This window comes from Stegostoma tigrinum, chromosome 18 (assembly GCF_030684315.1).
Source record: "Stegostoma tigrinum isolate sSteTig4 chromosome 18, sSteTig4.hap1, whole genome shotgun sequence".
NCBI classification, from domain to species: domain Eukaryota; kingdom Metazoa; phylum Chordata; class Chondrichthyes; order Orectolobiformes; family Stegostomatidae; genus Stegostoma; species Stegostoma tigrinum.
In genome coordinates this window covers 52980463-52997726 of record NC_081371.1, presented here as the reverse complement: position 1 = coordinate 52997726, position 17264 = coordinate 52980463, and the positions used below count along the sequence as shown (strand labels likewise).

Genomic DNA, 17264 nt, shown 5'->3' with positions numbered 1-17264 from the left:
GCCAGGGCCCGACAGGTGGACCTCGGAACTCTGTGGGAAGCTAGGGAAGTGATTGCTGGGCCCATTGCTGAGATATCTGTATCATCGATAGCCACAGGTGAGGTGCCAGAAGACTGGAGGTTGGCTAACATGGTGCCACTAAAGAAAGGTGGTAAGGAAAAGCCAGGGAACTATATATTGTGAGCCTGACATTGGTGGTGGGCAAGTTGTTGGTAGGGAATTCTGAGGGACATGTTTCTGGAAAAGCAAAAACTGATGAGGGATAGTCAACATGACTTTGTGTGTGTGAAATCGTGTCTCACTAACTTGAGTTTTTTGAAAAAGTAACGAAGAGAATTGATGAGGGCAGAGTGGTGGACATGATCTGTACGGACTTCAGAAAAGTGTTCAACAGATTTCTCATGATAGACTGGTGAGCAAGGTCAGATCACAGGAATAGAGGGAGAACTAGCTATTTGGATAAAGAACTGGATCAAAAGGTAGAAGACAGAGGGTGGTGGAGGGGGGTTGTTTTTCAGACTGGAGGTGCGCCACAAGGATCAGCGCTGGTTCCATTACTTTTTGTCACATATATGAATGAGTTGGATGTGAACATGGGGGTATGGTTACTAAGTTTGCAGATGACACCAAAATTGGAGGTGTAGTGAACAGCAAAGTAGGTTACCTCAGGGTACAACAGGATCTTTATCAGAGGTACAATGGGCCGAGGAGTAGCAAATGGAGTTTAATTTAGATAAATGTGAGCTGCTGCATTTTGGAAAGGCAAATCAGGGCCGGACTTCTACACTCAATGGTGGGGTCCTGGAGAGTGTTGCTGAACAAAAAAAGACATTGGAATGCAGGTTCATTGTTCCTTGAAAGTGGAGTCACAGGTAGACAGGAAGGTGAAGGTGGCGTTTGGTATGCCTGCCTTTATTAGTCAGTGCATTGAGTAAAGGAGCCGGGAGGTCATGTTTTGGCTGGACATTGGTCATTGTAACACTGCATGCAATTATAGTCTCCCTGCTACAGGAAGGATGTTGTGATGCTTGAAAGGGTTTAGAAAAGATTTACTAGGATGTTGCCAGGGCTGGAGCTATAGGGAGAGGCTAAATAGGCTGGGGCTATTTTTCCTGGAGCATCAGAGGCTGAGGGGTGACCTTACAGAGGCTTATGAAATCATGAGGAGTATGGATAGGGCAAATGCACAAGGTCTTTTCTCAGGGGAGTCCAAAACTAAAGGGCATAAGGTTAAGGTGAGTGGGAAAGATTTAAAGGGAATCTAAGGGGGAAATGAGCTATTAGAGGAGGTGGTGGAGGCTGGTACAATTACAATATTTAAAAGGCATCTGGATGGGTATATGAATAGGAAAGGTTTAGAGCACTATGGGCCAAATGCTGGCAAATGGGACTAGGTTTATTTGGGATGTCTGGTTGCCATGGGCAAGTTGGGCTGAAGGGTGTGTGTCCATGCTGTATATCTCTATGACTCAACATTAAGTTTAACAAATTTGGCAGCCTGACCTCTAGCCTGATAACACCCCTCCCCCCACCCTCAGTATTTGCATGGATTTGTTCTCAGAAGAGCTAACCTATTATTTTTCGATTAACACCTACCATTAATACCCATTGTATCTATATCTGTTCTTCACTACCATCAGCACTCTGTCTTTTGCCATGGGCAGCTTCACCATCTGTTGTACTGCGCAACCCCCTCCCACCCCCACTTTTCCTCTCCGTCAACATTTAAAATCACCTTTTTCTAGCTACTTTCACTTTTAAAGAAGAATTATATCAGACTTAAAATGTTAACTCTTTTCTTTCCACAGATGCTGCCCAGACATATTAAGATTTTCTAGCACTTTCTGGTTTTATTTCAACAATTGGGCACTGCTCTAAGATAACATGGTCGATTGCATGAAGGCAACAAAGTACAACCACATTTGGTCTCACGTAATTACTAAGAGCTGGTACAGATACATCCGCTTCCTTTGAGAATTAGTATAGAACTAATGGTCTCCACCCACATACTTGCGTAACATCAGTAGAATAGGCAGAGACAAAGTAACATGCACATTAACTCCTTCAGAACCATTACCTTAAACAACAAATATCACTGAAAATTGGTCCTCAGTTCCACTGCTACAGTTTTGTACATGCAGACTAATGTTTGCAACAACTAACAACACAGCTACAGTAACTTTGGCTGGAGTGACTACATAGATAGAGTAAAATCAGAAGAGCTCAGCATTAGAAGCACACTTTCTTACTAATTCTTTTTAATACTATATAATATTGATTGGTTTTCTTTTAAACGTTATTCCCTTCCATTTAGCCAGGGTAACAGTTCAATGGTGTACTGTAGTTTTAGAGGTGCTGTGTTTGAGATGAGATATTAAATGCATTTCAGGTGGATATAAAATACTCCAAGATAATAAAATGTGAGGCTGGATGAACACAGCAGGCCAAGCAGCATCTCAGGAGCACAAAAGCTGACGCTTCGGGCCTAGACCCTTCATCAGAGAGGGGGATGGGGAGTGGGAACTGGAATAAATAGGGAGAGAGGGGGAGGCGGACCGAAGGTGGAGAGTAAAGAAGATAGGTGGAGAGAGTATAGGTGGGGAGGTAGGGAGGGGATAGGTCAGTCCAGGGAAGACGGACAGGTCAAGGAGGTGGGATGAGGTTAGTAGGTAGCTAGGGGTGCGGCTTGGGGTGGGAGGAAGGGATGGGTGAGAGGAAGAACCGGTTAGGGAGGCAGAGACAGGTTGGACTGGTTTTGGGATGCATTGGGTGGGGGGGAAGAGCTGGGCTGGTTGTGTGGTGCAGTGGGGGGAGGGGACGAACTAGGCTGGTTTAGGGATGCAGTAGGGGAAGGGGAGATTTTGAAACTTGTGAAGTCCACATTGATACCATATGGCTGCAGGGTTCCCAGGCGGAATATGAGTTGCTGTTCCTGCAACCTTCGGGTGGCATCATTGTGGCAGTGCAGGAGGCCCATGATGGACATGTCATCTAGAGAATGGGAGGGCGAGTGGAAATGGTTTGCGACTGGGAGGTGCAGTTGTTTGTTGCGAACTGAGCGGAGGTGTTCTGCAAAGCGGTCCCCAAGCCTCCGCTTGGTTTCCCCAATGTAGAGGAAGCCGCACCGGGTACAGTGGATGCAGTATACCACATTGGCAGATGTGCAGGTGAACCTCTGCTTAATGTGGAATGTCATCTTGGGGCCTGGGATAGGGGTGAGGGAGGAGGTGTGGGGACAAGTGTAGCATTTCCTGCGGTTAAACGCTCCACACTGCCCTCCAACCCCACCACACCCGGCACCTTCCCCTGCAACCGCAGGAAATGCTACACTTGTCCCCACACCTCCTCCCTCACCCCCATCCCAGGCCCCAAGATGACATTCCACATTAAGCAGAGGTTCACCTGCACATCTGCCAATGTGGTATACTGCATCCACTGTACCCGGTGCGGCTTCCTCTACATTGGGGAAACCAAGCGGAGGCTTGGGGACCGCTTTGCAGAACACCTCCGCTCAGTTCGCAACAAACAACTGCACCTCCCAGTCGCAAACCATTTCCACTCGCCCTCCCATTCTCTAGATGACATGTCCATCATGGGCCTCCTGCACTGCCACAATGATGCCACCCGAAGGTTGCAGGAACAGCAACTCATATTCCGCCTGGGAACCCTGCAGCCATATGGTATCAATGTGGACTTCACCAGTTTCAAAATCTCCCCTTCCCCTACTGCATCCCTAAACCAGCCTAGTTCGTCCCCTCCCCCCACTGCACCACACAACCAGCCCAGCTCTTCCCCCCCACCCAATGCATCCCAAAACCAGTCCAACCTGTCTCTGCCTCCCTAACCGGTTCTTCCTCTCACCCATCCCTTCCTCCCACCCCAAGCCGCACCCCTAGCTACCTACTAACCTCATCCCACCTCCTTGACCTGTCCGTCTTCCCTGGACTGACCTATCCCCTCCCTACCTCCCCACCTATACTCTCTCCACCTATCTTCTTTACTCTCCATCTTCGGTCCACCTCCCCCTCTCTCCCTATTTATTCCAGTTCCCTCTCCCCATCCCCCTCTCTGATGAAGGGTCTAGGCCCGAAGCGTCAGCTTTTGTGCTCCTGAGATGCTGCTTGGCCTGCTGTGTTCATCCAGCTTCACATTTTATTATCTTGGAATTCTCCAGCATCTGCAGTTCCCATTATCTCTGATACTATAAAATACTCCATCCTCCTTTTCCAAATATGAATGGAGACCAATATTCATGTCTCAACTAATATCACAAGAACTTGATTGTGTCACAGTTGGGTCCTCTTGACCAACTGCGTCAGTGTTAGCTCTTTGAAAGTTGTATCGAAATTTAGTTCAGCCACATTTGGAATATTGCGTACAGTTCTGGTTGCCACATTACCAGAAGGATGTAACGACTTTACGGAGGATACAGAAACGGTTAACCAGGATATTGCCTGGTTTCAACGATATTAGCTATGATGAGAGATTGGACGAACTCGGTTTGGTTTCACTTGAAGGCCGGACCTGATAGAGGTTTACAAAATTATGACAGACATGGATAGAATGAATAGAGGGAGACTTTTTCCCCCAGGATAGAAATATCAAATTACGTGGGGACATAGTTTTAAAGGTAAAAGGCGGAAGGAGATACAATAGCAACGTTTTAAGAGTCTTCTTGGCAGATATATGAATAGGCAGGAAATAGAGGGATAAGGACTGCATAGAGGCAGAAGATTCTTAGTTTAGATAAGCATTATGAGTCAACATAGGTTGGTGGCCAAAGGACCTGTTCCTGTGCTGGACTCTTTGATGGCAAATTTAATTTCACATCCCAGCTCGTTCCTGGTCAGCCTGAAAATTTGTCATTTTGAATTTCATGTTTAATTGCCTTTTTGACATTTTATATGGAATTTACTTCCATCAGTCTGTCATTAAAATCCAGATGTTTGTGCATTTACTTCTTTACCAAATTATTTTAAATTTAATGATCTTTGATTGTCACTTCAGGAGAAACAGTTTTGTCTGGCTTTCCGAATTGGAACTCATCATTTTGAATTTATTCATTTTTGTCTCTTTCCAGGGCAACCTTAAACCGTATTATTTTGTGATCACCATTATCAATACATTTCTTAGTGAAACAAACTCCAACTGTTTAGTTTTATCCCTGAACTACATATACCTTCTTCATTGGGCTTGAAACAGACTAATTAAAAATTATCCTTCAGACAATATCAGGAACTCCTCATCCTCACTATTCATTCATTAACAGTCCCTAACTATTAAAGTTCCTTTATCTTCATATTTCTTTGCCATTTGCAGCAAATTATTTTCTCTATTCCTTTCTTACGACTTAGGTTCACAGTAAATACCCAGCAATGAAGCAGTGCCTCTTCTTAATCCATTCAGTAGTAATCTGGCCATTTATCATATCACTGTTTATGGGCCTTAGATGCATATAAATTGATTACCTACATTATAACAGCAACTGCACACAAAAAGGTACTTTCATTAGCTATGTGGAACATCCTGAAGGTGCAACAAACAAGTTTTATTTTCAGATGGTAGTCGCAGAAATTTCTTGGTTAAGAGGGAAAATAAATTAAACCCAAGACTAAAGGCACAAAGAACGTTAAAATTCCCCCAAGTTTTGTAACAGCCAACAGAAACCAACAGTGGCAATTTCTCTTTGTGAGGTCATCAAAGCCTATTTCAAATGGCTGCCTCAAAAACACTTACCATTTCTTTAAAAGCATTCTCTATTGCTCCAATAACCAAACTCTCGTGTGGAATTTTCTTCTCAATGAAGAACCGTGTCGGAGGGCTACTCGGTGACCCTGGAGTCCCCATCGAGCCTCGCAGAGAGGCAGCTCTGGTTAACGTCCTTGTTGTGCTTACCACTTCGGGTTCATCATTGAGGCAGGTTGGGGGAAGCACTGCTGAGTTTCTTAGGATTCCAGCCACCTCTTGAAGATGCTCTGCTATCTTGTGGTGGAGGAGCTTGGAGGCTACCACTGCAGCGCCAGATCCTGCATGTCCGTCAAACAGTGCCCAGTAGTTAAATGTAATCTCCTCAGATTCCTACATTTAAAAAAAGTCAAGATACCCAACTTCAGTGTTTCAAACAACAATCCGTGCTGCTTAACAAGCATTTCAATTTCTGGAATGGTCTCATGGTAAAAAGTTGTCAATTTATGATAAAATTAACAAAAACAAACACTCTATTTAACTCATCATATCCATGCTATCTCTTTAGTTCTTTTTGAACCTATTCCCCTGTTCTTTCCCCATGGCCCCTGTCATCTTTATCCGTTCAAGTACTTATTCACTTCTTGAGCTACACAATGATGTGAATGGAATGTGTGACTGATTGTTTAAGAATTTGGCTCTGTGCAAATTATAAATTAATTCAACAATAATATATGTTGGCTTTAACACATCCCAAGACATTGCGCAAATATTAAAAAAAAATTGACATTGAGCCACTTAAGACAGATGACCAAAGGCTTGCTGAAAGGAGACGAGATGGGGGGTATGGAAAGGGAATTTCACAGCTTAGGGACTAACTGTCCCACCATTGAGAGCCATGCATTTAACCAAAGGATGTGGGAGATATTCAAGAAGTCAGAATGTAAAGAAAGCAGAGATCTTGTAAGGATCTTGGTAGGAGGTTAAGAGATACTCCAGTGTGCAAAATCACAGGGCTATCCCATTCCTGTTAATTGCTACATCTTTCCCTACAGCTTTAACCAGTTTATTGTATCATCCTAGTAAAACTTTTGGGCAGAATGGTGGCACAGTGTATACACCCGCTACCTCATTGCACCAGGGACCTGGTTTCAATTCCACCCTTGGGCGACTGTCTACATGGAGTTTGCACATTCTCCCCGTGTCTGCAGGTGTTTCCTCTGGCTACTCCGGGTTCCTCCCACAGTCGAAAGATGTGGGCATTAGGTGGATTGGCCATGCCAATTGCCTGCAGTGTCCAGGGATGTGCACACAGGGTGCATTAGCCATACGAAACGCAAGGTTACAGGGATAGGGTAGAGGGCATAAGTCCAGGTGGGATCTTCTTTGGAACTCAGTTGGCCGAACAATCTACTTGCACACTGTAGGGATTCTATGATTCTCTGGAAATTGAACTTTTAAATTCTTTTGAACTCGAGGGGTGTGGGCACTGACTCGGCCATAATTGATTGCCTGTCCCAAGTTGTCCCATGGATTTATTACCCATCCTAGTTGACCTTGCAAAGGTGACGATGAGCTGCCTTCTTGAAGTCTACAGTCCATTTGGTTTACAAAGACCAACAATGCGATTAGGAAGAGAGATCTTAAATTTTAACCCAGCAATACTGAAGGGTCAGTGGTAAATTTCCAGGTCAGAATAGTGAGATGTTTGCAGCAGGTGGTGTTCTCAGGTATTCATTGTTCTTTTCCTTCTAAATGGTATTGGTTATGGGTTTGGTAGGTGTTGTTTAAGGAGCCTTAGTGAATTTCTGCAGTGCATCTTGTAGATGGTACACACTGCTGTTGTATGTCTAAGGTGGAGGGTGTGAAAGCATGTGGAGGGATGTTCTACCAATCAAGCAGACTTCTTTGTCCTGGAGGTGTTAATTTTCTTCAGTATTGTTGGAGCTTCAACCATCCAGGCAAGTGGGAAGTAAGGTTTTGGTGCAGATTTGTAGCTCAGGTTGTGGGCGTTAAGGTTGGTTGGCTCGCCGTGCTGGTTTGTTGTTCCGCAGACGTTTCGTTACCGTGCTTGGTAACATCCTCAGCGCAGCCTGTGATGAAGCGTTGGTGTGTTTTCCCGCCTGGTTTTTAAACTCTGGGGTCCATTGCGATGGATCGCCTTGCTTCCGGGTTTCCTCCGTAGTGGAATGTATATGGGTCGAGTTTAATGTGTTTATTAATAGCCTGCTTCATGGAGTGCCATGCTTCCAGGAATTCTCATGCTTGTCTCTGCCTAGCCTATCGCAGGAGTTTGTTATTTGTTGTGTTTCTTCGTTAATGTTGTTGGCCTTGAGTGTGGCTTCCAGTGTAGCTAGAAGCACAAACGAAGAAACACAACAAACTATAAGAAAGACAGTAGTCCCGACACTAAACCAGAAGGAGGGAACTCAACACCCTCAACACACGGGAAAGACAAGCCCCGGGCTGACTAAAGAAGGGCAACAGCATCACTATACTACCTGCAGACAAAGGGCACATGACAGTGATAATGAATAAAAAGGACTACATCTCCAAAGCACAAGCACTACTCGCCAACAAGAACACGTACCAGCCAGCACAAACTGACCCGACACCACAACAAGGCAACAAAATCCTATACACACTACAAAGACTTAGACAAACAGGACAGATCAACAAAGCAGACTTCTTAAGAATGAAACCTGAAGGAACAACACACCCCGATTCTACGGCCTCCGCAAAGTGCACAAGCTGGAAGTTTCCCTCAGACCCATAGTCTCCCTACCAAGCACTCCATCGCACACATTAGCCAGAGAACTACAAAGAAGACTCAAGCACCTGGTCAACAAATCACCCCACTCCATCCACTCAGCCCAGGAATTCCTCAACTCCATCAAAGACATAAAGATAGAGGACAAAGAGACCATGATATCGTTTGATGTCACTGCCCTATTCACATCAATAAACATACCACTAGCAAGGAAAACAATGACAACACTACTTGAACAAGAATATGACCCCAGTGAAACCATCTCCAAGGACAACGTGCTTAAACTACTGGACCTACCCCTGACCACCCACTTCACCTTCAACAGCCAAACATACGAGCAAATCAACGGGATACCCATGGGATCGCCTATTTCCGAACTCATAGCAGAAGCAGTGATGCAAAGACTGGAAAGGACTGCCCTTCTTCAAATGCAACCTAAACTATGGATACGCTATGTAGACAACACCTTTGTCATCCTTAAACAGACCAAATTAGAAGAGAGACACAAACTCAAACAACACCCTCACCCGAATAAAATTCACCAGAGAGGGGGAGAAGAACAAACAGCTCCCATTCCTGGGCTTCATGGTAGAGCGCAAGAAAAATGAGGAACTGCAAATGAAAGTACGCTGAAAAGCCACACACACAGACCAGGTATTGAAGTTCAACAGTAACCATCCCAGCGCACACAGACGAAGCTGCACGTGAACACTATTTAAAAGGGCAACAACACACTGCAGCAACATAGAACTACGCTAAGAGGAGGAGGAATACCCTCTTCCAAGTGTTCAAGGATAATGGATATCCAAAGAACTGGGTCAGGAGATGCCTACAGGAACAGCATCAGAAAGATTCTACACGCCCCGATACACTCATCACACTACCCTACATCAGGAACACGTCAGAACTCACCACAAGACTTCTACGACCACTGGGCATCAACCCTACAACAAGTGCTCACCTGAACTAAAGACCACTCCCCGCCCTGGGCAGGATCATTGTCATCTACAAAATCACCTGCAGAGATTGCGAGAAACACTACGTTGGACAAACAGGAAGGAAGCTTACAACAAGAGTACATGAACACCAATTGGCTACAAAAAGACGGTGCTCAATATTCACTCATCTCAATCCACGTGGACAAGGAGAACCACCACTTTGACTGGGACAGCACCAAGATTCTGGGACAGGCTAGGCAGACACGGGCACGAGAATTCCTGGAAGCATGGCACTCCATGAAGCATGCTATTAATAAACACATTGAACTCGACCCCATATACATTCCTCTGTGGAGGAAACCCAGAAGCAAGGCAATCCATTGCAATGGACCCCAGAGTTTAAAAGTCAGGCACAAAAACACACTAACGCTTCATCGGAGGCTGCGCTGAGGATGTTACCAAGCACGGCAACGAAACGTCTGTGGAACAACAAACCAGCTCGGCAAGCCAACCAACCTCAACAAGTGGGAAGTATTACATTATACTCCTGACTCATGCCTTGTAGATGACGGGCAGACTCTGGGGAATTACTTGTCCTAGTCAAGCAGATTATAGTGCTCCATGTGCAATCTAATCGTGGTTCAATACAAGTTTGACATAGCTTCTTGGCCTTTCAATTCAACCCTTCTAGTAAGAAGGCCCAGTTGTTTGTTTATTTTTGTAGGCGTATTAACTTGCAATAAAGAATGAAGATGGCAGATGGGGTTAAGATACAGGTCGATCGTGATCAAACTGAACAGCAGGTCAGACAATGGGGTAACAGGCCTCTTCCTCTATGTTTTGTAAAGAATCCATCCGATTTTCACATTGATGAATGAATATCTGATGCAATTTGTAATGAACTGATAGTGTTATTTTCCACCTGATTCATGTGAAGGCAACATTTTACCAAACCTTTCACTTTGTGGGCTTGACTGAAGCAGCTCTTCTTCAAAGAAATCAGAAGACAAACAAAAGCTTTCGTGAACAGATTAACTTAAACAGGATAAGAAAGAGCAATGGAAATTGGGCAGGATGAAACCAATTGATGATTACTAGTGCAGATCAAATAAACCTGAAAATCAAAGGTTAAAGTTATAGTTTGTTTAGACATCTGAAATAACAAGAAGAATTTAAAATTAAAACGTGATAAATTTATAAATGTGGCAAATGTTAAACAATGAAAAGTGAATTATAGTATTTGTTTGTATTCATGGCACAGAAACAGCCCTGACACACTGAGTGACTTATGTCAGTGTTAATGCAAACTCCGCACAGTCTTGTTACCTCTTTCCATCCTACAATAGTTAGATATAGTATTACTGCTTTCATGATAAACTGCCTGTACACTGAGCTTTTTACAAAGTATTAACATTAATCTTTTGAAAAATGTCCTTTGGACACATACAACAGGTAGAACAAGGCCAGCATTTTGCTACCATGAGCTGGTAAAAGGTGTGTTTTCTTCTTGAACATTTGATTGCCTCTGGTTACAGCTGCGAGATTCTCTAGCTAATGTTGGATAAGAATTAGGTATCAAGCATGTTGGTGCAGGACCCAGGTCACCTACACACCTGGAAATACAACAGGCTTCCTCCCCTAAAGGGCATTTATGGACAAGTTGAAGCTTTGCAACGACGTGTCCGTCACTTTATCTTTCTTACCAGATTTTTAGAAAAATTTAATAAAATTCTCACAGTGACGGTGAGATTTGAACTTGGGAACTCCTGATTATTAGTCCAAGCCTCTCTATTACAAGTACTGAGTGATTTGCGCCGGCGTCTTGAGGCCTACTACATTAGGAGAAGCAGATCCATTTTATCCGGGCTATGTAATACAATAAGCATTCAAATATGTAAGCTACTTTTAAACTAAGTACTACAGCTGCAGGATCCAAGGGTCTGACAGTATGGTTGACTTGCAACTAAGGCAACACCCAGTCTGAACTGACTGAATTCAATGTCAAATCAGGCTAGGACTCTAACTAGAGTAATGTTTTGCACCCATTTCCCACCAAAATCAATGTTGCTGGAACATTATTGGTCAAATTCTGACACTCTCATCTTACCTTATTAAGAAATACCACCCATTCGATATTGCAACAACATTTTAACTCTTATCAGGACTGAAATTAGTTGAAGCTAATCTGAGTGCTGGCCAGCAGCCATACCTTCCTAGCTACACAAAACCTGAGTCATCAGGGCTGGAAATTATGTGCCCCGTTGGAGTCACAGAATCCCTAGTGCGGAAACAGGCTATTCAGCCCAACAAGTCCACACCGAACCTCCAAAGAGCATCCCACCCAGACTCAAAGCCCTACCCCTGCATTTCCCATGTCTAACCCACCTAACATAAACAATCCTGGACACTATGGGCAATTTAGCATGGCCAATCCACCTAGCCTGCACATCTTTGGACCGTGGGAGGAAACTGGTGCACCAGAGGAAACCCACGCAGACATGGGGAGAATGCGTAAACTCCACATTGATACAAGGATGGAGCTGAACTCGGGTCCCTGGTGCTGTTGAGGCAGCAGTGGTAACCACTGAGCCACCGTGCTGATGTAGTTTGGATTGGCGACAGGGGCAAGACATGTAATACAAGGAGAGTTGCGAGCCCATCGCTTTGCCACCCACAGCCAAACTCACCCCTTAATCACAGTGGAGTCCAAAATTGACAAGTTGTTGAAATCTCAACTGATTGAAGGTGGAGCTCCCTCCTTCTTTCCCATTTACCTGTTCTGAAAAACTCAGTGTCAATGTGGACTTTACCAGTTTCAAAATCTCCCCACCCCCAGCTTCATCCCATGACCAATCCTCCTTCTCATCCCCACCTCCTTGACCTGACACAACCTGTCGATCTTCTCTCCCACCTCACTGACCAATCCCCACCACTGTCTACCTGCACTCACCTATCACCAGCCCACCTACCTTCCCCAGCCCCACCCCTCTTTTCTATTTATTTCCGAGCTCCTTTCCCCCTCCCCCATTTCTGAAGAAGAGTCCTGACCCAAGACATCAACTTTCCTGCTCCTCTGATGCTGCCTGACCTGCTGTGTTATCTCTGACTCCAGCATCAGCAGTTCTTACTATCTCTCAGTCACCACCCTGCTCCCCTGACTTCCTGATGCTTTTCAAACCCTCACAGACTCAGTAACCAGACTTACATTATTGATAGATAAAGGTAGTTTAAAAAAAAGGCCTCAGGTAGATAAGATAGTTAAAAAACCGCCCATGGCATGCTTGCCTTCAACGGAAGGGATATTGAGTATAGGGATCGGCAAGTTATGCTGCAGCTTGATAGAACTTTAGTTAGGCCACACTTGGAATATTGTGTACAGTTCTGGTCACCACACTATCAAGAAGAATGGGGATGCTTTAAAGAGGGTACAGAAAAGATTTACTAAGATGTTGCGTGCTATGGGAAATTTCAGCTATGAAAAAGATAGATTGGGTTTGTTTTCACTGGAATGCAGGGGTTGAAGGGAGACCTGATAGAAGTTTGCAAGATTGTGAATGGCATGGATAGAGTGGAAAGTATGAGGCATTTTCCCATGGTGGAGAGGGTCAATTACTAGGGGACCCACATTCAAGGTGTGGGGAGAAAGTTTAAAAGAGATGTGCGAGGCAGGTTTTACACACAAAGTGTGGCGAGCACCTGGAACACGCTGCCAGAAGAGGTTTTGGAATCAGACTCAAGAGCAGTATTTGAGAAGCACCTGGACGAATACATGAATAAGAAGGGAACAGCGTGATATGGATCCTGTAACTGAAGACAGTTTTCGATTGGAAGGGCAAAATGTATTAGCGCAAACTTGATGGGCTGAAGGGTCTGTTCCTGTGCTCTACTGTTCTTTGTATATTAGACCAGGGTCTATCAAGCCTCCATGTGGGCTTGCATACAATACCAGCAGAATTCTTTGTAGAACCCTGGCACTGCTCCCAAGCACAGGACTTCCTCCCCAGAGAGGAGCAGAAGTCTTACAACAAGTCAAGTTAGCCCATTGGCTTAGCTCTATAGCCGCAAGGAGGGCTCTACATAAACAAGCTTGCTTCTGAAATAACTCCACAGAGTCTGGTATCCCATCACAAAGTTATACTTTATTGACATGCGGAGCGTCCTTGACATCTGCCTCAGACCCAGCTTTCAGAATGAAGGATGTTTGACACTCCTGTTCTTATTCATCTCCAGGACTCCATGATTGGACCAGATTAAAGAGCCCCAATCAGGGAACTCATTCTGTGCAGTTCACCTGGCTGACCTCATTTATAATCACTACAGCTTCAAGATGCCTATCTCTTGGTCTCTCAGGCTTCATAAGAGGATGTGGCTGGTGGTTTACTGCCAGACTTCAGCTAATGTCAATCTTTGGTAGCCTCCAGCACAGTCTTATGATCTCAAAATGAAAGGACCATGGGAATTCAGGGATCACTGATTTCTTGGTTGCGAGCAATGCCCTTCCCATTAGCTAACGCAATACACACGACACAGGATTATTTTTGCTCAAGCTCTGGATCACTGGTTTTCAGGTCACTTGCACTACCTTCTGCTTGCTCTGAACTTGATGCACATGATTTGTTGTAACGTATTTGTTCAACCACAAAGTCATTGGAAAAGAACAGTTTTGCACCCAGTACTCCCTTGGGTCACTTGTGGTATGAAAACCACACTGATTTCCACTATCACATTTAAGTCAAGCATTTTCTGGTCTCAAGCTATGCAACTTTATGCATGTCTTTTATTCACTGTTCATTATCTTTTGTTTCATGCTAGTTACCAAGTAACCATTACAAAGCGCTCCAATTTCATAAGCCATCGATAAAGACTCACAATCCAGACTGAATGCCCCCTTGGGCGGACATATGGAAAAAATATGGATAGACTAACTTGAAAAGGAGCAGTATCTTCTGTTGTGATATAAGGCAAGTGACTGTAGTGTTATAGGGTGAGCACTTTGAGGCAAATGATCATAATTCTATTAGTTTTAACACAGTTATGGAAAAAGGATAGAATGAATCAAGAAGTTAAAGCTCTAGGATAATAAAATGTGAGGCTGGATGAACACAGCAGGCCAAGCAGCATCTCAGGAGCACAAAAGCTGACGTTTCGGGCCTAGACCCTTCATCAGACAGGGGGATGGGGTGAGGGTTCTGGAATAAATAGGGAGAGAGGGGAAGGCGGACCAAAGATGGAGAGAAAAGAACATAGGTGGAGAGAGTATAGGTGGGGAGTTAGGGAGGGGATAGGTCAGTCCAGGGAAGACGGACAGGTCAAGGAGGTGGGATGAGGTTAGTAGGTAGATGGGGGTGCGGCTTGGGGTGGGAGAAAGGGATGGGTGAGAGGAAGAACAGGTTAGGGAGGCAGAGACAGGTTGGACTGGTTTTGGGATGCAGTGGGTGGAGGGGAAGAGCTGGGCTGGTTGTGTGGTGCAGTGGGGGAGGGGACGAACTGGGCTGGTTTAGGGATGCAGTTGGGGAAGGGGAGATTTTGAAACTGGTGAAGTCCACATTGATACCATTGGGCTGCAGGGTTCCCAGGCAGAATATGAGTTGCTGTTCCTGCAACCTTCGGGTGGCATCGTTGTGGCACTGCAGGAGGCCCATGATGGACATGTCATCAAGAGAATGGGAGGGGGAGTGGAAATGGTTTGCGACTGGGAGGTGCAGTTGTTTGTTGCGAACTGAGCGGAGGTGTTCTGCAAAGCGGTCCCCAAGCCTCCGCTTGGTTTCCCCAATGTAGAGGAAGCCGCACCGGGTACAGTGGATGCAGTATACCACATTGGCAGATGTGCAGGTGAACCTCTGCTTAATGTGGAATGTCCTCCCTCACCCCTATCCCAGGCCCCAAGATGACATTACACATTAAGCGGAGGTTCACCTGCACATCTGCCAATGTGGTATACTGCATCCACTGTACCCGGTGTGGCTTCCTCTACATTGGGGAAACCAAGCGGAGGCTTGGGGACCGCTTTGCAGAACACCTCCGCCCAGTTCGCAACAAACAACTGCACCTCCCAGTCGCAAACCATTTCCACTCCCCCTCCCATTCTCTTGATGACATGTCCATCATGGGCCTCCTGCACTGCCACAACGATGCCACCCGAAGGTTGCAGGAACAGCAACTCATATTCCGCCTGGGAACCCTGCAGCCATATGGTATCAATGTGGACTTCACCAGTTTCAAAATCTCCCCTTCCCCTACTGCATCCCTAAACCAGCCCAGTTCGTCCCCTCCCCCCACTGCACCACACAACCAGCCCAGCTCTTCCCCTCCACCCACTGCATCCCAAAACCAGTCCAACCTGTCTCTGCCTCCCTAACCTGTTCTTCCTCTCACCCATCCCTTCCTCCCACCCCAAGCCGCACCCCCATCTACCTACTAACCTCATCCCACCTCCTTGACCTGTCCGTCGTCCCTGGACTGACCTATCCCCTCCCTACCTCCCCACCTATACTCTCTCCACCTCTCTTCTTTACTCTCCATCTTCGGTCCGCCTCCCCCTCTCTCCCTATTTATTCCAGAACCCTCACCCCATCCCCCTCTCTGATGAAGGGTCTAGGCCCGAAACGTCAGCTTTTGTGCTCCTGAGATGCTGCTTGGCCTGCTGTGTTCATCCAGCCTCACATTTTATTATCTTGGATTCTCCAGCATCTGCAGTTCCTATTATCTCTGATACAGTTAAAGCTCTAAATTGGAGTAAGGCCAATTTTGATGGTATTAGACAGGAACTTTCAAAAGTTGATTGGGGGAGGCTATTCACAGGTAAAGGCATAGTTGGGAAGAGGGATGCCTTTAAACATGAAATAACAAGAGTTCAGAGACAATATGTTCCTGCTAGTATCAGGGGCACGGCTGGTAGGTGTAGGGGATGCTGGATGACGAGAGAAATTGAGGATCTGGTCAAGAAAGTGAAGGAGTCAAAGCTCAGGTACGGACAGCTGGGATCAAGTGAATTCCTAGAAAAGTATAAAGGCAGTATGAGTATACTTAAGAGGAAAATTAAGAGGGCAATAAGGGGACATGCGATAGCTTTGGCAAACAGAGTTAAGGAGATTCCAAAGAGATTCTATAAGTACATATAAAGGCAAAAAAGTAACTAGGGAGAGAATAGGGCTACCTAAAGATCAAAAAGGCCATCTATATATGGAACCACAAGAGATGGGTGAGATACTTTGGGCCCCACACCTCAGGAAGGACATACTGGCCCTAGAGCATGTCCAGCGGAGATTCACACAGATGATCCTTGGAATGGTAGGTTTAACTTACGATGAAAAGCTAAGGATCCTGGGATTGTACTCATTAGAGTTTAGAAGGTTGAAGGGAGATCTAATAGAAACTTACAAGATAACGTATGGTTTAGAAGGGGTGGACGCTAGGAAGTTGTTTCCGTTAGGCAGGGAGACTGGGACCCGTGGGGACAGCCTTAAAATTAGAGGGGGGTAAATTTAAAACTGAAATGAGACGACCTTTCTTCAGCCAGAGAGTGGTGGGCTTGTGGAATTCATTGCCACAGAGTGCAGTGGAGGCCGGGCCGTTGGATGCCTTCAAGGCAGAGATCGACAAATTCTTGATCTCAAAAGGAATCAAGGGCTACAGGGAGAGTGCAGGGAAGTGGTGTTGAAATGCCCATCAGCCATGATTTAAATGGCAGAGTGGACTCAATGGGCTGAATGGCCTTACTTCCACTCCTATGTCTTATGGTCTAAACAAATATTTTCCATCAGTATTTACCGAGGAGGAAAAATGGAAGCTAAGGAACTTGGGGAAATAAATAGTGATGTCTTGAAAAGAAAACGTTCATATTACAGCAGAGGTGGTGTTGCAGGTCTTAA

General features: G+C 45.3%; 1 protein-coding gene across 1 annotated transcript in view; it reads right to left on the bottom strand.

The window, feature by feature from the left end:
* The window catches only part of ppm1h (protein phosphatase, Mg2+/Mn2+ dependent, 1H), a 153221-nt gene that overhangs the window by 40652 nt on the left and 95305 nt on the right, over window positions 1-17264 (bottom strand). The window contains exon 3 of the mRNA XM_048548922.2: window positions 5737-6078. Within this exon, the coding sequence (XP_048404879.1) occupies window positions 5737-6078 (342 nt within the window). The remainder of the gene's footprint in view (window positions 1-5736; window positions 6079-17264) is intronic.